This window comes from Meles meles, chromosome 10, assembly GCF_922984935.1.
Source record: "Meles meles chromosome 10, mMelMel3.1 paternal haplotype, whole genome shotgun sequence".
Lineage (NCBI taxonomy): Eukaryota > Metazoa > Chordata > Mammalia > Carnivora > Mustelidae > Meles > Meles meles.
The window spans coordinates 36297137-36322962 of NC_060075.1; the positions used below are offsets into that span (position 1 = coordinate 36297137).

The following is a 25826-nucleotide window of genomic DNA, read 5'->3' on the forward strand; positions in this document are numbered from 1 at the left end:
TTGATTATCCTGACTATAGGCTATTAGTATTATACCTATGGAATAAGCTTATGTAAATTGAGACATGTAAAAAAGAAATTTTTTTCAGAAAATCAACTCTAGATACATTTAAATGAAGCAAACCGGTGTAAAATGCTGATCCTCAAAGATAGCAAGTGCCTTCACTTACATATCAAATCAGGAAAAATGAAGACCAGGTTGTGATATTTTTGTATTAAATATTCTCTTAACACAGGATAAACTCCAAACACATTAAGCTATCAGCATTATCCACAACCTTACATTTAAACTATTACACTGCAATTCTGCCTTTTTCAGTGACTGTCATCTCATTTCTATTATTTTTACCTCAAGACACTAATTGTTTCTTTTATAGGATCTAACCGACCAGTGTCCTTGGCAATACACTTTATGGTGCTTGCATCTGCAGTAATTGTTTGGACAATTTGCCACATGGTACAACTGGAAAATGTTTTACTAGTTCAGGTCTAAATCTTTACAAACACTATCAGTTTTATAATGAGCTATATAGCTGTTAAAGTAGAAATGATGAATGTCTCTTACCCTAAACAGCATGTAGGTTTCTTTTCAGTTAAGAAAAATAAGTATTCCATTGTGTATATATACCACATCTTCTTTATCCATTCATCTGTTGATGGACATCTAGGTTCTTTCCATAGTCTGGCTATTGTAGACATTGCTGCTATAAACATTCGGGTACACGTGCCCCTTCGGATCACTATGTTTGTATCTTTAGGGTAAATACCCAGTAGTGCAATTGCTGTGTCATAGGGTAGTTCTATTTTCAACATTTTGAGGAACCTCCATGCTGTTTTCCAGAGTGGTTGCACCAGCTTGCATTCCCACCAACAGTGGAGGAGGGTTCCCCTTTCTCCACATCCTCGCCAGCATCTGTCATTTCCTGACTTGTTAATTTTAGCCATTCTGACTGGTGTGAGGTGATATCTCATTGTGGTTTTGATTTGTATTTCCCTGATGCCATGGATAAAGAAGATGTGGTATATATACACAATGGAATACTATGCAGCCATCAAAAGAAATGAAATCATGCCATTTGCGACGATGTGGATGGAACTAGAGCGTATCATGCTTAGTGAAATAAGTCAATCGGAGAAAGACAACTATCATATGATCTCCCTGATATGAGGACATGGAGAAGCAACATGGGGGGGTAGGGGGATAGGAGAAGAGTAAATGAAACAAGATGGGATTGGGAGGGAGACAAACCATAAATGACTCTTAATCTCACAAAACAAACTGAGGGTTGCTGGGGGGAGGTGGGATTGGGAGAGGGGGAGCGGGCTATGGACATTGGGGAGGGGAGGCGAACCATAAGAGACTATGTACTCTGAAAAACAACCTGAGGGTTTTGAAGGGTCAGGGGTGGGAGGCTGGGGCAACCTGAGGGTTTTGAAGGGTCAGGGGTGGGAGGTTGGGGGAACAGGTGGTGGGTAATGGGGAGGGCACGTTTTGCATGGAGCACTGGGTGTTGTGCAAAAAGAATGAATACTGTTACACTGAAAAAATAAATAAAATGAAAAAAATGAAAAAAAAAAAAAGAAAAATAAGTAAATTTAAATGCACTGAAGTATGGGTGGGTAATCCCCATGATGGACAAAAATTAATTGCTTTATAGACTTAACAGTAGCAGAAGTGCAATTTGTGTAAAATTTACATTAATGTCAGCCTATTTCATTATGTATATCTTCTTCTCTCCCCATCCCATGGAAACTTAATAGCAGAGTATTTTTACTGAAGGACTTAATTTCCCACTATCCATACCTTCATAGAGTAAAAGCCAGGGTAGTATAGTGGTGTGAACCGATGTTTCTCAAGCTTGACTCCACACAGGAAAAGGAACAGTAAGGCACCCATATGCAGGCCCTACTACAAAGTCTAACTGAATTAGTCTGGGGCAGGGCTCAGGCATAGGTATTTTTTAAAAAGCTCTCCAGGTGATTCTGATGTGCCCCAGGACTGAGAATAACTGGTGTAAACAATAAGACCTAAATATAGGTGTTCTGAATTATAATTATTGTTAAAAACTGGAAATCATTAGTTTTAGTACACATCAAAAGAGTAGTACTATTTACACAAAAAGAAAGTTAGTAAATCTAAATGAAATAATGCTTTTGTAGGTATGGTGAGAGGGTTAAGCAAGAGTAGGAACATTAAGGGTAAAGTTAATTGCCATTTAGAACGAAGTCAACTTTTAAGAGTTTTCTTTTAAAACAGTTTTTCTTCTTGAAAAAATGTATATTTTATGATTCAGAAAATCAAGCTTTTAAATACAATCTGCAGTCAGATTGCAGGATCTGACCTCCTTCCAATCTAATGTGTCTTTACAAGCCCACATGCGTGCACAGCAGCTACTGCCTTCCTGGGCTTCCTCCCTTCCTTGAGTTTGGGGTAGGGCTCCTAATATTTTTTGCTGTAGGACCCCATGCTTCCCCAGCTCTGAATAGTACAATTGTGATTTTTAAACTGCTGGTTTGTATTTGTAGTTCTTTAGATTGTAAACTTTATGAAGGCCGAGTTTGTTTAATCTTGGCTTGTGCTCGTGGTTTAACTTCTAGTATAATGCCTAGAAAATCTTTCTTTTTTTTAAGATTTTATTTATTTATTTGTCAGAGAGACAGAGAGAGTACAGGCAGACAGAGTGGCAGGCAGAGGCAGAGGGAGAAGCAGGCTCCCCGCTGAGCATGAGTCCGATGTGGGACTTAATCCCAGGACGCTGGGATCATGACCTGAGTCGAAGGCAGAGGCTTTAACCCACTGAGCCACCCAGGCGTCCCATGCCTAGCAAATATTAAATATTTGTTGAATGAATACACACTGAGTTTTGTCTAACATTATTCTGAATTAGCATGATGTGCAATAGAAGGACTGAGTCCTTTAGGCCCACTTGATAGAAGTATTCTTCAGAATGTTGACTGCAAAGTCTGCAGTTGCCTTGTTAAGGGTGTGGTGAAGATCCTCATCTTTGGCAGTGTAGCTGGGTCTCAGCAGAATTTGGCTTTTGTACCAGAGTCCTTCTGCAGCCCCAGTCTGTGGCCCAGTGTCTTCAGTCAAAAGTCTCCTTGCCTTTTGGTTCATATCTGGGTCTTAACTAGTCCTTCCCAAGTACCCTATTGCTCTTGTTTTGATCTCCAACCATAGTTTTATCTTATTGAGCCCTTCTCACTTTATCTACTTGGGATTTCCTGGAATAAACTTTGCTCTATTTAATCAGGGATATAAAGGCCTTCCACTGGGATAGTAATCTTGGCCCAGGTGAGCTCCTCCCTAATTACTCTATTTCGTCCAGCTGTAGGCTCCAGAGAAAAATAGGATAATGTTTGTACTGTGAGCTACCTAAATTAGTTGGACTTCTTTCCTCGAATCTACGTGTTCGTTTGTAGCATTTCTGAATCTGCTTTTATCTACTTCAGTGTAGAACCTGGGTAGGACTAATAAGCATTGGACATTTTCTAGCATTTAGTATTTGAAATTAACATTAGAAGATTGTGAAGTTTAATTAGGTGCTTGTGATAATTATATTAATGAAGATTATTTTTGTTAAAAATATTGTTTCTTATTTAAAGAGATTTAATCAAACAAAGTCTATATAGGGGGCACCTGGATGGCTTAGTCGGTTAAGCATCTGGCTTCAGCTCAGGTCATGATCTTGGGGTCCTGGGATCCAGATCTGAATCAGGCTCCCACTCAGCAGGGGGTCTGCTTATCCGTCTCCCACTGCTCCTCCCCCTGCTGTTCTCTCTCTCTCTCTCTCTCTCTCCCTCTTTCTCTCTATCTCAAATAAATAAATAAAGTGTTAAAAAAAGAGACAATCCATATAGTGTAGAAAATATTTACAAATCATATATCATTAAGTGACTTATATCCAGAAGAATTCTTACAACTCAATAATAAAAGAACTCAATTTTAAAATAAGCTAAACATCTGAATAGATGTTTCTCTAAAGAAGCTATTTTAATGACCTATAAGCACATAAAACAATACTCAACATTATTAGGAATATGCAAATCAAAACCACAATGAGGTATCTCTTCACGTGCACTAGAATAATTATGATCAATAAGAGGTAATAGCAAACGTTGGTGAGAACTTGAAGAAATTAAAACCCTCATGCACCAATGGTGGGATTATAATATGATGCAGCCACTTTCTAGGAAAATAATATGACAATTTCTCAATATGTGAAATATGGAATTACCATAGCCCAGCAATTTCACACCGAGGTTTCTACCCAAGGTCCACACAAATGTAAATGTTTATAGAAGTACTATCCACAAACAGAAAAAGGTGGAATAATCCAAATGCCCCACTGGTGAATGAATAAGCAAAGTGTGTTATGCATATATAAGGGAATACTATTAAACAATAAAAAGAAAGTACTGATTCATGCCTCAACATTGACGAGTCTCAAAACATTATGCTCTGTGGAAGAAGCCAGACATGAAAGGACACATATTGCAAAATTCCACTTATACGAAGTGTCCAGATTAGGCAAATATATAGGGATAGGAAGATTAGTGTTTCTAAGGATAGGGGTAAGAAATGAAGAGTGATTCTAACGGACATGAGGTTTCTTTTTGGGGTACTAGAAAAGTTTTAAGATTACATTTTGGTGATGGCTGCATGATTCTGAAAATACACTAAATATACTAAAAATTATTGTATTGTACACTTAAAGTGGGTGAGTTTTATGGCATATATATTATTATTTGATAAAGTTGTTAGCTTTAAAAAACATTACTGGTTTTGCATGGAGATATGGATTTTATGACAAATAGACTTGTAGATCTACTACAGAGTTGAGGGCTAATGGAAATTAGAAATAGAGTTTGTTTCTCCTGAAACTTAGCAAAGAAGGTATTGTGTTTTAGACAAGGTTAGAATAATAGAGTAGCAAGAAAATGAATATAGGTAGTATATAAAGTCCCACTTGAAATGGTATATTAAAAAGTAGTTTCTATACATGAAATGTGGATAAGCTTCAAAGGATACCTGAGTACCTCTCCATGAATACTGTAGCTAATTCTGCCATAGAAATAAAGAAATTTTGTTAAAAATTGATCCCCTCTTTATGGTATTCTAATTTAAAAATGGAACAACTTTCACTCAATAACATTTTTCTTATCATTTCAGTAGGAAATGAGGATATTAACTTCATCTTTGTGCAAAGTTCAAAATGCTACTAATTACTGATTGCTTGCTGTATGCCAGACATTGAGTGGCATTTCTTCATTTAATGTATTACACTGGTATGAATAGTTACTCTTCCTACTTCGTTTGATTAAACTTTTTTTTTCCTCGTGCTTTCTCTGTTGGGCTTTTCTCAACTCTCTTTTTCTCTTTCCCCTCCCAACTTCAGTATAAATGATACTATTCATGTTTCAGAGTCTCATTTCTTAAAAACAACCACTTTGTTCATGTTGCCCTGCCTTTAGCCAAAAACCGATCTGACATTGGAGAAATATATTAAATCAGATTTTATGCTGAATTTTTAGTGATTTATTCAAAATGTTCAAGGGGTTTGTATATGTAAACCTGCATTAAATCCCAGAAATGTGGGCTGAAGGGTCTTTGAATGTAAAGTGGTAGATTCCGCAGGAGTATGGAATCTTTTGTGAAGAGATCTGCAAAAGAGGATGGGAAAAAGAACACAGTTCACAAAAGGTGTGGGTGAAGGGTGGCAAAAAAGACATGTAATGCAAAATGTGGACATTTGTGAGGGATGCCTCAGTGCATTGCATTAATAATTTGCATATTAAGAAGTCATGAGTCTTCCCGCTAATGAATCCCTAACTAGTCTCTGACACAATAGACTGAACCGTCCCTGGAGGAGTCATTATGGCCTATCATGTCAATGAGCTGCATATTAATGACTCTCTTACATGCTCATCAACAGGTAGCCTAATAGGCTCCCATTGAGTTCTTTTTCATTTGCTTTTTAAATGTATCCTCTCCTCCCTTCCTTTTGTAACACTATTGTGAAGAATTGACAAAAAGGTGCATTAAGATGATTTTAATGTGTGACGTAAGTTCACAAAAGCATTAAATTCAGAAATAATGCTTTAAGTCTTACTCCTCTGCCTAGAAAACTTCTCAAATGCAGTTAAATACAAATCTAGTTGGATAATAGGATTCTTATTTGGATTTTAACATAAACCATCCAACCCAATTTACCATATTTCTCTTTTCCCTGATATATCAATTTATGCTGTCATTAGCATAAGTAGAATAGCTAGTTTGGAAATATGTTTGTGAAACTGAATTACTTAAACATGGAAATGAATTAGAATAGATTTCATATCATAAACACTCATTAGAACTAACAGCAGCTAATACATTAAAAAATTAAAAATAAAGAGCAAATAGCAGACATACATGAATTTCAACGCAATAAAGAAATCACCTAAAAAATGATTTTATAACTTTTAAATTTAACAATTCAAGGTAGTCACAGGAAGGCACTATTTTAACTTTTCTAGCTTGCTTTGGTACTCCTTGACTTTCGCTGGTCTCAATTATTATATTTAAAATATCTGGTGCTTTTTTCGCAAACATAAAATCTAGGATCTCCTATAAAAAAATACTGAAGAATTGTTCTTCCAGTATTTCTACTGAATTACACACCATCTCACCTGATTTATTTTCTAGATGAAGGAAGGAGTATTGACACATGCTTTAAATTCTTTGTCAAGAGACAGGAATGGGTAGAAGCTGGGGGAAAAAGTTGGAGAAGTTTCCTAGCACTTTGTTGCCCATTAAAAACAAACAAACAAACAAACAAACAAACAAATGAACAGCCAGTTGTAAACATTGCTATTTTGAGGAAAAATTGAGGGCAAAGATGCTGAAGTAAGCAGCTACAATCTGGTACTCTGATCTCATACCAGTCACCCTCCATTTGGCAAAAATTTTTTCTGAGAGGGTCACTTCTTGAATGATTTGATTTCAAAGTCTGGAAGTCTCTTGCTCCTTTGTGTTGACTCTGCCTCCTAAGCCTCCCCAAAATACACTGGATATATCAATTTACATTTTAAATTATTTTTTCTTAAAACAGTTTCAAAACAATTATGTAACACAAATGCTAAGGAAGTTCTATGTCAAAGCTCAGTATTTAACAAACCAAATAGCTTAGCAATACTTACATGTAGATTCCTGTAATTGCAATTAGCTGGCTCAGTAGTTGTAACTCTGTGATGGTGACTTTTTACACAACCACAGATAAATCAACATCATTATGAAAAAAAGAATGCCTGCAACTTAGTATTCTTGGGGGAAAAAATACACATGACAATACTCTGGTAATTTCTGGAAGATGGAGATGGTATAAAACTCTTAGCAGCTACTTTGCAGGGGAACTCTGGAGAATAAGGATGTCAGACTTCTGAAGTAGCAGGACTCTCACCTGAACAATCACTAGTTTCTTGTCACCCACCTTCTCTATGGGTGACAATTACTTCCTTTAAGAACTCAAGTAAAATAAGGCTTTGGGGCCAATAAGTTTAAGAACTTTTTCTGATATCCCTCTGTTTTGTATTCTTGAGTTTTTCCAGTACTCATTGTTTAAAAACATTCACATTTCTCTCTCAATGGAATATAACTGACAGATTGTGGTAGAGTATCCCTTGAGCCAGGTTTACCTAGAAGTCTTCTTTACTTAAAATTAATGGATTTTGCTTATAATTATATCCCCTCCCAGAGCAACCTACAATTTTTGGTTCACACTTGGACCTCCAGGAGGATACTTAATTCTTCACTGGATGCTCACAATGTAGTACCTCTTTAGGAAATACACATTGCCACAAAATGGCACATGCTGCCCAGATTCAATTACAGAACTAAATCTAAATAGTCTTTTTTTGGTCCTAATTCTTACACGGTGAGGTGAGCAAGAAAAAATAGCATCCAGCACTCTGACATGGCAAGGCAGATTTGAATGGGCAATCCTTAGTAGGCAACCAAGTCACGAAATGAAGAAACTTTGGAAAAGAAACTTACCAAAGGATTCTTCAACAAAGGTATGTTTTTCAGTTATTGAAATTTCCTTTATTGAGAAGGCATAGTATCATTGTTTTCAAGATCAAGCACCAAGCAATGGGCAATGCTCTAATTGAGAAATAGAAAAGATTTTTAGAAATGTAGTAATTCAGCTTTATGGAAAACAGGAAAATGACTCAATAAAACCATCTGGTCCCTAATGTGGCATATGCTTAGTTCCTTGAATGCTTGAGCTGTTCGCTAGAGTTTACTCAAGGAGTTTGTGATTTGCCATGGTTTATGATTACATTTTATAAGTAATAAATGAATTTATATGATAGGTATTATCCAATACATTTGTTTATCCAACCAGTTGTGATTTGCGTAATGTTCTGTTATTTGAAAAGTTTTACCTGGACATAAGTAAGATGAATTGGAAGCAAATGATTCTGTAATCTTTACTACAAATAATACAGGATCAGCTCACAAACTGTGCAGCTAGGAATTCTATCAGTTTGAACTGATAATGCTGACCATAAGATTTAACCAAGAGTTTATTCTTGACTGTATTGAAATTTTAATTTAGCAGCTATTTGTACTGATTTTTCTAGCATTTTATTTTTTTAAAAAATAGTTTAAGAAAACTCCAAATTAAACATTTCAAATTATATTCATAGATACTCCTATTATTTATATAAATATAGAACTCTAAAACTGGAAGGCATGTTATTTCATAGCAAAACTAAGAAGGGCAAGTTCATTCCAATTTGAGCAATAAAAGGGTTGATGGGTAGTGGCCGCCTGGCTGTGTGGAGAAGGTTCATAGAATTGAATCTGGTCTCAGCAAGAAAATTCCTTGATCTGTTATCAGTGCTTGCCATGGGTGCTAGAGAGAGAGGCCAGAATGAGGGTATTGTATTTGATATCCTTAATCTAATCCAGAACCTTCACTTTGAAGATAAGGAAATGTGATGCCCGAAAAACCATGTTCCTTACCATATTAGTTATTAGTCTCCAGATTCAGCGTTGAAGGGAATATAAAGCCATTTAAAAATGTTGCTGTTTTTCCTCTGAGATTATTTCTTGCTTCTTTCAATCCCTGTTAATAATGCAGAGCTATCTTTATTTTATTGTCCTTTCTTTATCATCAAGGAACTGAATGTAATTTGTCTTTTCAATCTAAATTTCTTCTGCATCATGCCTTTAAATTTTTTTCCTTAGATACTTCTGCTCACAATTAGAAATTTATCTCTTTAATTCTCTGTCTTTTGATCAAATATTTTGCTTCTGTTTTTGGTTTTACTCCTGATCAAGAGAAGACTACTGGGATTGTAACACCAAAGGAACAGATATTAAGCTCCAGCAGTTAATGTATTATCAACATTACTTTTTGTTGAGTATAAGCTTTTGTTTTCCTCCATCGTCTAATTCAGAAGTGCTTAAAAAAAAAGAATAATAGAAGGCGAATTTTCAGGAAAATATCACCATAAAATTATGAAAATAAATAGTATACAAGATGTAATTATTATTCTAGGAAAGCCTTTTCAGTCTTTCTAGAAGTAGCCATTTGTCAGTGCCAATGCCAAGGCTAATGTATTCTTTTTAAGGGTCGTAAAAAAAATCCCAAAGAGGTACTATTTTTTCTAATTTAAAAGCTCTCTATTTTTTTCCTTTCTTTCTTTAAGGAAGGAGGAGGATAGAGGAAGCAAAATGAGACCAAAGAGGACAGGCTGAAATGCTTGAGAAGTTCAACTTTTATTTAGTTTTTAGCTGTTTCAGAGTGAAAGGTGGTGCCCAAGAATTCCAAGTTTGGTTCTCTTTGAGCAATGCCAAGCAACTTGCAGCAGTGTTAAGGAGACACAAATACAAGTCAGGACTCACTTTGGAAATGATCCTTTTTTATGCCCACTTTTTTATTCCTTGTGGAACAGAGTTACACTTTTGCTGCCTTGATATTTACCCGGACTGGTTGGGTAATTCCATCACAACAGACTCAGATTGTGTGGAACATGTCTCTGAGAGGTTTCACTCACTTAAGAGACATATCAGCTTTTTAGCACAAAGGCATTGTAAGACCTTAGGAAAACCGTATCATTACTTATACAAAAACAACTACATTTCAACAGTGTCAAAACCAACTCCAAAAGCAGAAGTGCCACACACCCAGAAACTGGAGTAGTACAGTAGTGTTAACATGGTGCCTAAATCTTGACACTGAATAAAGAAAGTGTGGATTAACATTCCTGGACACACTGTATTTGGAGAGGACATTTTTCAGTAAAGGCTACTTTTACCAAAGATCTAGTGATTTTTCTTTGGAGGATGGTCTTCTGAGAAGGAGGCTGTAAAAAGAACTAAGCAAGTATGCTATCATGGGTTGCAAATTTTACCCTTGAAAGTAGCTTGTAAATTAAAGATAGGAGAGCATATAAGGTAAACATCAAAAACTACAGATAACTCCAAATGAAAGGAAAAGAATGGTACTTGGGTACCATGGTAGTGTAGAGTGTGTTTACCACACATCACTAACAACAACAATAACAACAATAGTGATAATAATGATAAATTTATTAAACACTTCCATGTGTTGAGGACTATGCTAAATTATTGCCCTGTATAAGGAGGAGGCAATATTTTGGAGCAACTTGAAGCATAAAGAGGTTATCAAGTCTGAGGTCACGTGGCTAGGAATTGGCTTAGTAAGTGGAAAATACAGGAAAGAATGAGATTTACATCACCGTCTTCCTACTCTTTTTCACTCTGGACTGACCCTTTATGAAAGAACATTGACATGGTAACCAAGAAACTTGCATATAGTTCTAGTTTAGCTACTAAACTAGTTAGTGTGTGTGTGACTTCTGCCATATTGTTTAACTAGGCTTCAGTTTCTCTCTCTGTAATATGATGGGTTGGGACTGTCCAAGTATGAAGCCTCTTATAGATCTGAGATCCTGTGAATTGGAGGAGTTTGGCATGAAAAGTAATGTAAATTTTCTGAAGTTACATGGAGCTCAGAGGTAGAGAGTCTATAGAACTGACTCAAGTTTTGAGTGATTAACTGCTGACTCAGAAACACAAATTATTGTTTTTCTGTTAACTTATTAGGTTGCAAATACATTTCAATTCCTGCCTTATCGATGTTTCATCATTTTATTCTCCAAGGCACATAAATTGGTCTATTTTTTGATGTATTTATTTTATGGGTATATGTGATACATACACAATTATTTTCCTTTGTGCATAGAACTGCAGCCTTCCTTACATAATTGGATGTGAATTGCTGAAAATTCAGAGACATAAGGAGGCACTTCCTGTATTACCTTCCTGGATTCTTACAGTGTTTTCCTATAGCCCTGATAGGAACAAGCACTTAGATCAGATGTTTTCAAACACTTGAACATCTTTGAGCTTCTACTAAAAAATGCACATTCCTATTTTCCATGCCAGACATGCGGATTCAGATCTGGTTTTGGGCCTCCAAAGCAGCATTTGTAATGATTACCAGGTTATTTTCACATAGAAGGTCAGTGAACCACATTAAAGTTTGTGTCTCTTCAGCTGGCTGACCACCAATCAATACCCTGGGTTTCAATCTTTCATTCTTCTTGAATTGTATCTTAAATTTCTTGACAAGTTTAGAATAACTTTTTGACTGATAAGGCATTTGTACATGCCTTAAGCTTAGAATTGCTGCTCCCCTCTTCCCTAATAAGTGTTATTTCTTCTTTAGTTTTCAAATTAAAGGGCAAGCCCTCCTGGGCACTTTTCATACCCCATACTACCGCCCACTGAGCACACAATTATTACACTGCTGAGTTATTCCTTTATTTAGTTGTCTGCCTTCCCCTGTGATTTGTGAGCCCTTTGACAGCAGGAAATCTGTCTTATTCATTGTGATGATCTAGTACAAAATTTGGAAATTTGTGAGCATTCAAATATTTGTTAAATGATGACTGACTGAATTAATATTGATTGCTATGTATTTTAAGTTACTATTATATTTCATACAGATCATTATCAATTGGAAACCATTAGTTTTTTTATATACTCAAAACATATTTTTTATCTACTTGAGACCATCACATAAAATTTCAATGTTATGTCCCATTTCTTTGAAGTGGGGGAAAATTTAAATTGTAAAGAAGATGCAAGCCTTTGTGCAATGATATTATGATAATGATAATAAATGATTATAAAATATATAATATATATAATATAATTATATATATTATATATTATTATATTATATATATTATGTATTATATATTTTTATAATTATATTTATAATTTATATTTTTATAATTATATATAATTATAATATATAAATATATATAATTATAATATATAATATAAAAATGATAATAAAATCTGGGCTTTTTGATTCAATAAACACTAATTTTCACTTCCCATTTGGTCAAAAGCCCAAAGGCCTTCTAAAACCAACACATTTTTTCAATGAAACTCATTACTTTCCTTTACCCTTGTTTCTCCTCCTGAATGCTCTATCTCAAGTGATGCTAGTTTCATCCTTTTAAATTCTCAAACTAGAAGCCTCTGCATTAGCCTTTATTTCTCTCCACTCTTAAGTGTTTTTTAAATAGCAGGAAAGCATGTTACAAAGTCATAGCAAAATAACATGGAATAGGGTAACCAGGTTTGGGACCAGGAGGGCCAACTAAAGCAGAGAAATGATTCTTCCCACTGCCTATCATCGGGGGAAGGGGCAGTGTGCATAGCTTGACCCGATAGACTCAGTCCATTGAGATACATCACATCTTTATCGGGGTTTACAAATTTGGCCTCATATCAAAATCATCTTGGGAGTTTCTCAAGCTCTATCATTCTCCATTCCTTCCTCACCTCCATGTGCAGGTCTATTAATTTGAAACTTACGGAGATCAGATCTGGTGCTTCTGATATGAAAGGCGATTTGGGGAACTGTTGTTATATCAAGAGCTATAGTGTTCAAGGGAGAAGGGAGGGACAAGCTAGCAGGGGTCCCGAACAGTAGAGATGCTTAAAGTTATTTTATGAGCTTGATCTCTAGTTCCTTAGAAATTCATTTAGATAGAATGCCCAAATCTAGCAAAACTAGTAGGCTACTACTTATAGGCTGGCTAATAACCACTTAGAATGTTATGGACTGAGGTGAACAGTGTAGATGGGAAGGCATTTTATTTTTCCCCAGTGAAGGACTAGAATAAAAGCCAGGAACCTAAGCAAAAGTTGTGGGTTCCCTTTCCAAGCACATGAGATTAAGGAAGAAGGTGCTTCTCATGGGTACCTGAGATGTAGATCACCCAGCCCATAAGAGCTCAGAAACCACACTGCAGATTTACTCAACACCTTCCTGACTTATAGTGCAGGGGCCCCAGTTAACTGTTAGATATAACTCTTCCTTGCTTAGGTCTTAGGAGTGAAAATAGTAGTTTTCTAAATCTCATTAACGCAACCAAGGTCAGGCAGAGAAAGTCATTTAAAAAAATCTATCTACAGGGAATTTATCAACAAATCATATTGTTGCCACATCAAAAGTTGTAACTCAAATTTGATTCCTCTCCTCTTTCCTCATTGCCATTCATCTTAAAACCTCATCATTTTTGCGCCTGAAATACTGTAGTCTTCTCTCCAGGTTCTCCTTAGAGAAGTCCCTAAATGAACCTCCAGAGATTGGTTTTGAAATGGACATCTGACCATGTCTCTCTCCCACTGAACTCCCTTTTCCAACCACCCCCTGCAGTGGTTAAAAAGTGTATAAAGATTTACTCTTCTCCTATCCCCCTACCCCCCCGTGTTGCTTCTCCATGTCCTCATATCAGGGAGATCATATGATAGTTGTCTTTCTCCGATTGACTTATTTCACTAAGCATGATACGCTCTAGTTCCATCCACGTCGTCGCAAATGGCATGCAAGGGTTGCTGGGGGGAGGTGGGATTGGGAGAGGGGGAGCGGGCTATGGACATTGGGGAGGGGAGGCGAACCATAAGAGACTATGGACTCTGAAAAACAACCTGAGGGTTTTGAAGGGTCAGGGGTGGGAGGTTGGGGCAACCTGAGGGTTTTGAAGGGTCAGGGGTGGGAGGTTGGGGGAACAGGTGGTGGGTAATGGGGAGGGCACGTTTTGCATGGAGCACTGGGTGTTGTGCAAAAAGAATGAATACTGTTACACTGAAAAAATAAATAAAATGAAAAAAAAAGTGTATAAAGAATTCAGCCCCACTCTGCTTAGCATGCTAAGCCGTTTTAAATTGGAGGGGGAGACAAACCATCAAAGACTGTGGACTCTAAGAAACAAACTGAGGCTTTTAGAGGAAAGGAGGTGGAGGGGTGGGTGAGCATGGTGGTGGGTATTATGAAGGGCACGTATTGCATGGAGCACTGGGTGTGGTACATAAACAATGAATTCTGGAACACTGAAAAGAAATTGAAAAAAAAAGAAAAAAATCTTCTCAAAACCAAACTGGTGGTTGCCAGAGAGGAGGTGTGGGCTTAGAGGTGGGTTAAATAGGTGAAGGGGATTAAGGAGTTTAATGAAGGAGATTAAGACATTATAGTTTATTCATCTTTGATTTCCCAGTGTTTGTTATTAAGTTATGAGAATGGGTGATCAAAATATCTTCTAGAAGAATGAATGACCCTTGTGATTAAATAATACAAAAGACTATATTATATGATTTAAGATGCACTGGAAATAAACTTTCTCCACAAAATACATATCTTTTTGACATTTGAATTTCTAAGTGTATAAGATTTTAGAATGTTGTTTAATTATTTGAAGTCATAATTAAAAACATTGTCCTGAGCTTTGGAAGAAGGGAAACTTTCAGCCTTATAAGACAAAGAGGTAAAGAGAAGGTAAGAGTAGAAAAGCTGCTGCGCATTTGTTCAACAGTATTTGTTATGCCACTAGTATGGGTCAGGCGCTGTGTTAGCCACTGGGGGGGGGGGGCACCTGGGTGGCTCAGTGGATTAAGCCACTGCCTTCGGCTCAGGTCGTGATCTCAGGGTCCTGGGATCGAGCCCCGCATCGGCTCAGGTCGTGATCTCAGGGTCCTGGGATCGAGCTCCGCATCGGGCTCTCTGCTCCGCAGGGAGCCTGTTTCCTCCTCTCTCTCTGCCTGCTTCTCTGCCTACTTGTGATCTCTCTCTCTGTCAAATAAATAAATAAATAAATCTTTAAAAAAAAAACAACAAATATAAACATATAATGTATTTTTATCCCCAGGGGTACAGGTCTGTGAATTGCCAGGTTTACACACTTCACAGCACTCACGATAGCACATACCCTCCCCAATGTCCATAACCCCCTCCCCCTCTCCCAACCCCACCTCCCCCCAGCAACCCCCAGTTTGTTTTGTGAGATTAAGAGTCATTTATGGTTTGTCTCCCTCCCAATCCCATCTTGTTTCATTTATTCTTCTCCTATCCCCCTAACCCCCCCTGTTGCTTCTCCATGTCCTCATATCATGGAGATCATATGATAGTTGTCTTTCTCTGATAAAATTGGAAGGGGAGGCAAACCGTAAGAGACTACGGACTCTGAAAAACCACCTGAGGGTTTTGAAGGGTCAGGGGTGGGAGGTTGGGGGAACAGGTGATGGGTAATGGGGAGGGCACGTTTTGCATGGAGCATTGGGTGTTGTGCAAAAACAATGAATACTGTTACGCTGAAAAAATAAATAAATTAAAAAAATTTATCTCGGGATTAAAAAAAAACAACAAATAAATATGAAACTTCTTTGCTTAAAAGGGCTCAGGTAACATAAAAGGGAGATAGAAATATTCAATAATGCTTTTCCTTTCTATGACAACTGTTTATAGTTCTGGACCCTATCATCAACCATCAAGAGCTTTGTTTTTTCCTCAGTTCTTCTAAAGTTGTTTTAATTATACTCTTTAGATATAATTAGTCACATGACTGGCACTTTGAATTTCAGAGTGGGATTTTATCTAAAGACATCTTCTAATCTAAGCCAGAAAGCAGCTCATTTGTCTTAACAAATTATCTGAAATTAGAATTTAACTAGATATTTTAAATAATATAATAAGCACCTGAAAAACTACCCTCAAAACAACCAACTTCTAATCACTTCCTTTCCTCATCCCTTACCCCAACTTGTCCCACCTGATATAACCATAATCTTGAAAATCATGCTTCCTTGTTTATATATCTTTTTAGTGTATTGTTTTCCTTGATATATATATGCATATATATATGCACATATATATTCAAATTACTTTAGTAGTTTTTAGCTTATAAAAAAAGAACATCTTTTGATGTAATGTTTTGGGACTATTCATTTAATGTTATATTACTAAGATTTATCCATATTGTTGTATGTCTCTGTGGTTCATTGATTTTGAGTGCTATATAATATTCCTTTTTATGTTATGCCATAGTTTTGTGTCTCTCTCCTGTTGGTGAGCATTTGGGTTATTTCAAGTTTGTATACTTGATAGCAATTTTTTCAATTAAATGGATATTAAAATAGTATCTCCTTGTGGTCTTGATTTACATTTTTCTGTTCTCTAACAATACTGCCTATCCCTTTCTGTGCTTACTGGCTATATGTAGTTTCTCTTCAGTGAAAGGTCTGTCCCTCTCCCCTGATTCTATGAAAATGTTTGTGCTTTCTTATTGAATTGTAGGAGTTCTTTATATATTCTTGATGCTTTTCTGTGTTGATTTTATGTAACACATGCATTTTATCCTAGTTTGTAATTTTTATTTTTCTCTTATAAATCTGCCTTTTAATGAACAAGTTTTAAATTTCAACATAATTAAACTGATGATCTTTTTTTAATAGTCACTTTTTTCCCTTCTTATTTAAGAAAATATTTCCAACTCTGAGTCTGTAAGATATTCAAATGTATTTTCTTTTCTTTTCTTTTTTTAAAAAGATTTTATTTATGTATTTGACAGACAGAGATCACAAGTAGGCAGAGAGGCAGGCAGAGAGAGAAGAGGAAGCAGGCTCTGCTAAGCAGAGAGCCTGATGCGGGGCTCGATCCCACGACCTTGAGATCATGACCTGAGCCGAAGGCAGAGGCTTTAATCCACTGAGCCACCCAGGTGCCCCATAGATTTTCAATTAAGAATTTCAAGGCTTTGGGGTGCCTAGGTGGCACAGCTGGTTGAGCTACAGACTCTTGGTTTTGGCTCAGGTCATGATCTTACCATAGTGAGAATGAACCCCCCCGCTGGGCTCCATGCTCAGTGTAGAGTCTCCTTGAGGATTTCTCTCCCTTTTCCTCTGCCCCTCCTCCTGTTTGTGCTCTCTAAATAAATAATTGATACTAACCATACTTCTGCTAACTAGGTCAGTGACAATTGTAACTTAATGACAACCCCATGACTCAAAACGGCATTCCATCAAAGTAAAACCTGTTAAATAGATACCAGAAATATACAGGAGTAAAAAATAAACCTCTACTGGTCAATTTAATCAAACTGGTTGTATAAATTTCACATTTCAACAGAGCACTTGCAAAGATAATATTTTGGCTTTATATACTTTCAGATGCTAGATTTTTTTTTTTCTGAGTGAAGGAAATGTTTTGTTATAGAGGATACACAGATTTCCAATTTTATCTGAACTTCTGGGTTCATTAGACATTAGTTGCATTACTGTCAAAGTTTTTGTTGCTTCTAAGTAAGTATGACTTAGTGTATTGCTTAACCTATTCATAGGGACAAATCTGAATCTTAGATTTTTTTGGTTGTTTAAAACAGGAATATATTTTCAAAAGAGTAAATGACTTTAAAGTTCAAATTGTTTATATTTCAACATTCCATAGTGGAACATTTCTGTGTTATTTTTCAATTCCAAAGATGGTAATAGTTAATTTAAGTTTCAAGGGTAAATTTCTTGAACAACTTTCCTTATATTTGTTCATTATACCTCTTTAGGAAATCAGGCTTTTCATGAACATGCACAATGTTTACAGAGAGAGGTATATCTAATTTAGGGTGTGCTATAATAAAAGCTGTGTTTTGGAAAAATTACATTGTGAGTTCTCTTATGATTTTTTAATATAGAATTACAGAAATGCAGAATACAATTAAATCATCTAGATTCTTTTTATATTTTGCATAAGTATGGTTCCAGGTGGCTAAATTATTTTAGGATACTATTAGTCTAACAAGCAGAAATAAAAGCAATATGAACACTTCTGCTACATATGGGTCCTGCTGGAGAAGTTAATGTAAGGCTATAAACATTGGTCTTGCACAGTATTGGCCACAAACATTAAAATTAAAATGCATGTATATATCTGAAAAAAAAATAAATCTTTAAAAAAAAGATTTTATTTATTTATTTGACAGAGATCACAAGTAGGTAGAGAGGCAGGCAGAGTGAGAGAGGAGGAAGCAGGCTCCCCACTGAGCAGAGAGCCCAATGTGGGGCTCGATCCCAGAACCCTGGGATCATGACCCGAGCTGAAGACAGAGGTTTTAACCCACTGAGCCACCCAGGTGCCCCATAAATAAATCTTTTTTAAAAAAAGAATTTCAAGGTTTTTGACATTTCAGGTCTTATTCCATCTGGAGTTGATTTCTGAATATATGTTGTGCTGATTTCATCTTTTTTCATAGAAGCAGCTATTTTCCCTAATTCCATATATTGAACAACCTCTTATTACCTGCTATGTTATATACCATGTATACCATATACCCAAGTTCTAGATATGTGCATCAACATAATAGTCTTAAGTAACTAAAACTTCATAAGATTTTTTGAAATCAGGTAGAACAGGTTTCTCCTCATAGCAACTTCTCAGAAATATTTCATCTATCTTCAGTCCTTTAGTCTTCTCTTTAAGATAGTGTTTTCAAATTTTGTAAAACAAACAAACAAACAAACAAACTGTTGTGGATTTTTAAAAGATTTTATTTATTTATTTGAGAGAGAGCAAACAAGAGAGCCCAAGCATGGACAGAGGCAGAGGGAGAGGGAGAAGCAGTCTCCCCATTGAGTAGGGAGCCTGATATGGGGTTCCTCCCTAGTACCCCAAGATCATGACCTGAGCCAAAGGCAGATGCTTAGCAGACTGAACCACCCAGGTGCCCCAAAAACTGTTGTGGAGTTTTGATTAGAATTGGATTGAATCTTAGATCAATTTGGGAGAGAATTAATACTTTAATATCTATTCTTCCTATCTATGAACATGGTATGTATCTCAATTTTTCTAGGTTTTTTATTTCTTGATACAACTTTATTCTTTTCCTTGTAGGAGTCTTACACATCTTCTATTAGTTTTCTTCATAGATATTTGGTATAATATTTAAATTTCACGTATTTCAGCTTTTCTTTCTTGTATTTATCCCTGAATCTAAGATTTCTCTCCCATTTAATGTATTTACATGTTTTATAAGACACCAATATAATAATATACATTTTAGTACCTAATTTTTTGTCCATTAAATTAGTTAAAAGCAGGTTTATTTTCTTTTGATGCAATCATTTTTTAAAAATTGAAGTATCTTAGAGAATTAAATTAGAAAAATTATTGATTGCATTTTGGTTAGTCAAAAACAGAAGGCAGTTTTTCCCTCTACAAATGAGATTTTCAACACTGTTATGGAGATAAAGAGGAAGCAAGAACAACTAAATGGTGTGTGATGGTTTATATATTTTTAAGTCCCTATATATCATGTATTTGGAGAAGGAAAAAAATGCATAAGCTTGCAGTTAGATTGCACAAAAATAATTATTTGCATAATTATTGGCCTCATTAAACAATACAGATTTATAGATTCAGTATCAATTATGTAACTACTATATTTTTCCAATGATGTTATATTTATGTAGAAACACTTTCTTCATGGGCCCTCTGGAAAAATAGCAAATATTTTGGGTAAAGTTAAATTAAACTTACAAACTTATAAATATATACAAAATATGTATACAAAACTTATAAATACATACCAAAAATACCTTCTTGTTTAGTCCAGATGGAAGAATTTGCAGTTTTCTCATGATTGAAAAAAGATTGGCTTTCCTGGGATTTGGAGCAACATTATCCATGCAATGAAGAGTAGACTCTATTACACAACTTTATCAGCCATTGCCAACTTTCTAGATGCATTTTATTAAAGAGAAAAAGTCATTGAAAAAAGTCATCATAAGAAAATTCAGCTGAGACAATACAAGAAAATGTGAACATTGGCCCAATCATTTCCAATAGATTGACCTGTTTGTTGAGTGTCGTGGACAAATCTAAATCCTAACGATGCCACAAATATACCTACAAATAGAGTACATTTGAAAGAAAAATGTATTTGTCTTCCTTAATCACCATGCAGAAAATTATCATAAAGGAAGTATAACCCAAATCATTTTAAAGAAAGAAAATACATGCTTTCATATGTGCAATCTGAAGTCTTGGTTGTAAAATTAGCCTGTGGCAATACAGACATAAAGTCTTTGAACTGAGTATAAATTTAGCTGCCTTTCAGTTTTTAGTTTGTTTTTTTCTCCTTTCCTGGAGAGAGAGAGTTAATGTTATATCCACCTAACTGAAAGAATTTTGAATAAAATGCAACAAAAAATTAATAATTGGAACATTAAAAAGCAATTTCCACGACCACAAATGGACTGTCAGTTCATAAAACTTTATCATTTAAACCAAGAGAAAAATGTTCTCACTTGCAAAGATTAAATTCATGCATGATGGAATAATCAGCATTTATATATATTTTTACTTTGGTTATGTAAGTTTTAAATATAGACAATACAATCTTATTTATAAATATGGCATTGTGGAAATTATTTTAATATTTTTCTACTACTAGTGAATTACTACTGAATTATTCTAAGAGATTAAATTTATTTAAAAAGCATACCAAGTAATGCAAGAAAATATGAAAGGTTATATAATATTTGACTTGTTATTTGTTTGAATTTTCCCATGTACAAAAATACTTAGAAGAGGTAGTCTCAGAAAACATTTATAACATTCTGTTTTAAATTTGACAGTAAAGAAGAATCATTAGCAACATCAGATGAGAGTAACTTTGAGAATTCAAAGATTACAGGTAATATTTTTTATTTGATTTTTTTAATTTAATTTTTAAACAAAATCTGTGTCTTTTGTTAAAACCTACAATGATAACGATCTTACACAGACACAATTTTATTAACTTTGCAGATACCTATATCCCAACAATTGTTTGTTCTCATGAGGACAAGGAAGACTTGGAAACCAGTAATCAAAATGTAAAAGATGTAAACAGGGAACATGATGAACATAATGAAAAAGAATTAGAGTTGATGGTAAGTGTTCTGGTTGCCACGGTATTACAGAGGATGAATCTATTTATGCTTCAAAGATGCTGCAATGCCTGCCTTTCAATAGTTTCAACTAATATAATTTGCAAATGTGAAAGCACAGCCTATTTTGTCCTTGCATCTCTAGCTTGATCAACAAGGCACTTTGATTTCAGTATGTTGCTTCTGGTCTCTGCAGTGGTAAATTAATGACATTCATTTCTTATCTCTTCACCAGCGGCTCTGAGTAATAGTTTGTAGGAATTATAGAAGAGGTAGCACTACCCTGATGTGCATTTCTAATCTTTGTGACAAGTGTACACGTAGCATAAACTCGTCTGTAAAATGAGAGGGCTGGACTAGATGATTGTTAGAGTTTGTCCAGCTTTTCAAGTCTGAATCCTGCATTTAACAGCATTTTTTAAAAAACTTACTTCCATCTTTGTGAGAATCTCACAGTTCTATATCATTAGGAAGTATTAAATTACCAAATGAAGAGAAAATAGCCTGTGCTATTTTTTTTTAAACAGGAAACAAATTCAGTACTGTACAATTTAGTATTAAATTTGTTATCATAAATTTCACACTTGGTGAACATTCAATCTATTTGGAATTTTGGGGGGATGGTTTAGATAGCATTTTTATCACAAAGGAAGAAATGGGAGTAAATGAGTCACATAATGCAATTTATCCTTTACTGTATTTGGTTGGAGCTCATATCATTAGGATTCATAATCATCCAAGATTAAAATGACATTTGCCTCTTCAAGTGTCAGTGCTGAAACAGAAAAGAAATAGAGCTCATCTCTTTCCCCACATTTTCCACCTTTTCTATAGTGATATGGAAGGTGCATCACTAAAGTATGCAATTTACTTTGCTCCAACTTTAAGAAACTACAAAGTTGTCACCCATTGTGAGAATTCTCACCAGCTGAAAGTTAACATTGCCATTTTTTTTTCAAACCACAGAATATAATGAAAGGGCTCTGAAAAATCACATGCTTCACCAATACATCTCATTACAATGAGCAGGCTCAAATATAAAAGTTTGTTTAGAAGTTACTGAGATTGTACATCCAATAAATGAACAGGGAGCTGTAATTTAGATGCTAATTTGCTCCATGCTGACGTTAATGCATAAAACAATGAAGCTCTATAATAGATGGAAATACAACCAAATCTGTGGAACCCACAGGCATTGGCTTACAAGACAGCTGTGCAGTTGACAAGTAACATGAGCCTTATGTGAGAAGAAGGGGAAAACGTAAGATTTGCATATAATTATTGAGATCATGCAAATGTCAGTTATGAGGAGGAAAAAAAAAACACAGGCATCTCACTGTTAAATCCTGACAGTTGGCATCACTGAAGAGCTCAAATACATTTGAGTACCAGTTGGCAGAGGGTCATTAAAACAGAATTTGCAGAGACATTAACTCCCTCACTTTTCTTTGAGTGACGTTTTGCTATTAATAGTTTGCAGAGGCTTTGCAGAAAACATATTAATAAGAGAAACTGTAATAGGGGCACCTACAGCAAGTGTAAATGCAGCAAGGGGCACCCAGGAAGCTGCTCTCTAATTGATTAGCATGGAGCTATCAATGTGTATATCCTAAGTGAGGAGAAAGTGCAATGACAAGCAAGAATATTTGAATAATACAATGTGATATTTGGAAGCTGGAAGGAGAGTGATTAATTTTGGTCCCTTTTCTTATTAATCTCATTCACAAGTCATAGCCTAAAAGGATCCCCCCAAAACATCCGGCTTTTAGAATTTATACAAAATCCACAAATGAAATGAATCAAGGAAATCTACCAGTTAATTGCTAGCCCCACTAATGAAATATATCTAATTCATTTTGTATATTTAAAATCATTTGATCATTATCTGTTTTGTTTTGTTTTTTATCCCTTAAGATAAACCAATGCTTAATAAGAAGTACTGCTTCCAGAGATGAAAAGAATACATTTGCAATAGATCCGGTCAATTTTCCAAATAAAGCTGAGGGGTTAGAGAAGAAGCAAATCCATGGTGAAGTACACCCTGACTTGTTTAAAAGGTCTTTGTCTCCAAGTTCATCAGCAGAAAGCTCCTTAAAGGGAGATTTTTACTGCAGTGAAAAATATTCCTCAGAAAATAAGTGTAGACATCAACCTTCAGAGGAAATTACTACAGATACAGGAGAAATCAAGGCACCATTGGGAGATACTAGTAGTAATGAATTAGTGCAATTACATATTGGCAGCAAAGAAGTACTGGATGATAACGCTAATCCAGCCGAAAGGAGAGTCAGAGTGCAAATATCTTGTCCCTCCTCAGATCAACTAGTTGCAGACAACTTTAATAAAAAACACGAAGGAAGAGCTGAGAAAATTGAAATAAATGATTGGGAATATTTAAGAAGAGATTTCCGCTTGGATTTCCACTCAGAAGAATCAATGGAAAAAGGGTCTTCTAAGAAAGGTTATGACAATGGTAAGACTGAGGAGGAGGAGCAAAGAATACAGTTAGGTGTTAATGTAAAACAAAGCAAAAATTTTCATTCAATCTTACACGACCAAGAAAGGAAGATGGGCCACTCTGAAATCAGTATGGAAGGGGCAGCAGCTAGCAACAGAGACCTAACCATTCAGCTGAGTAAAGACACCACAGTTCCCAACCAGGCAATCAGCGCAGATATGTTTCATTCACCAAAAATAAGTCTAAGTTGGGAAAAAGCTGTGTTAACAACTCCAGAACATGATTTCTTGACTAGTGAAGGCACTACTTTAGGAGGGATATGTGGCCAAGTTTGTTCTCCAAGAAGTGGAAATGTTTTGAGGAATGATTGCTTTTTCCAAGTTGAAGAAGAAAAATCAGATTGGATTAATCGTGAAGATCAGAATAAGAAAGCACAACAGAAACAAAGTTGGAATGTTCTAGAAAGTCAGAGAAAAGCAAGAGAAAGTAAGACAAATAGGACAGAACAGATCAAAGAACAAGCAGATTGTGAAGACATGTGGGAAAAAAGAGATAATACAAAGAGTTTGAAAGCTACTCCTACAGAAGAATTGTTTACCTGCCAAGAAACAGTGAGCTGTGAACTGTCTTCTCTAGCTGATCATGGTGTTACTGAGAAAGCAGAAGCAGGTACAGCTTATATAATTAAGACAACATCAGAAAGTGCTCTAGAAAGCATGTCTGCTAGAGAAAAAGCAATAATTGCTAAGGTACCTCAAGAGACAGCACGAAGTGACAGGCCCATGGAGGTAAAGGAAACAGCGTTTGATCCACATGAAGGGGGAAATGATGATTCACATTATACCCTTTGTCAACGAGATACAGGAGGTGTAATTTATGACAATGATTTTGAAAAGGAATCATGTTTAGGTATTTGTAATGTACATGTAGATGAAATGGAGAAAGAAGAAACCATATCTATGTACAATCCTGGGAAGACACATGACAGGAAGAAATGTGGCATTGGAAATTTCACATCTGTAGAAGAATCCTTACAGGTCATTACAGGCAATCAAAAAGCAGCATCAGAACTGGATTTACATTTGGGAATGTTACCAAAAGACAAAAAAACATTTCCAAAAAATAAAGATCATAAACAGGTCCAAGAATTAAAGAAAACAGATAGAGATGCTCTTATTCATTCTGCTTTAAACTCAGACACTAACAGAGCTTCTCAGAATGGTTCTCACGTTTCCAATCACCATGCTAAAACCTCAGTGCCATCTCATGAACAGGCAATTGCTGTAGAAAATATAATTACTACCATGACTCTCCAATCTATTTCTACTAAATCAGAATATAATTGTAATCCAACAAGTGAAATCCAGGGTGTTGAGAAGCACCCTCATCTTGGTTCTATACCTGAAGAAGTTTCTAAAAGTTCAGGAACAGAGACCTCAGGTGTTAGCAGAGAAAGATTTAAAAGCCAGAGTTTTCAACAAGGAGAACACGGTGTGGAAAAATCTCTACGGTCAATGATTTCCATCAACGAAGCTGTTGAGAACGTGGAACAGGCAAGGCATGAAAATGAAGGATTAGCCTCTGGACAATCACTGTGCTCTTCAGGTGACAAGCAATCTGAGAGCTCTACCTCCGCTAGTCTCCCTGCCCAGGAAGGTCAGACTGAAAGCAGCGCATCTCTGCTTTCGAAATACACCAACTCTAAAGTCCCTTATGTCCTTTTGTTTCTGATATTTCTTGTAACCATCTACCAGTATGACTTAATAATTGGCCTGACATTCTACCTTTTTTCATTGTACTGGCTATCCTGGGAAGGGGGGAAACAAAAAGAGTCTGTCAAAAAGAAGTAACTTCACCACTATTATTATTTTCTCGTAAAAGATAAGCTTTTTAGTCCCAAACATTTGGATTGGTGAAAGAGACTATTCATTGTTCAAAGAGCCAGTGCAGTTTTTCTCTTGAAGGATCATTTAAAAAGGAATGCGTATGAAGTTTGCTCCTTCATATAAGTAATTATTCTATATAGGACCATTATGTTTGGATCATTAAATACCTATATGAATATGAGATCTGAAGCACG

The 25826-nt window shown here is 35.7% G+C and overlaps 1 protein-coding gene across 1 annotated transcript in view; it reads left to right on the plus strand.

The window, feature by feature from the left end:
* The window catches only part of PPP1R3A (protein phosphatase 1 regulatory subunit 3A), a 42163-nt gene extending 16567 nt beyond the window's left edge, over positions 1–25596 (plus strand). The window contains exons 2-4 of the mRNA XM_046021607.1: positions 20995–21053; positions 21167–21291; positions 23203–25596. Of these exons, the coding sequence (XP_045877563.1) occupies positions 20995–21053; positions 21167–21291; positions 23203–25596 (2578 nt within the window). The remainder of the gene's footprint in view (positions 1–20994; positions 21054–21166; positions 21292–23202) is intronic.
* Positions 25597–25826: the final 230 nt, after the last annotated feature.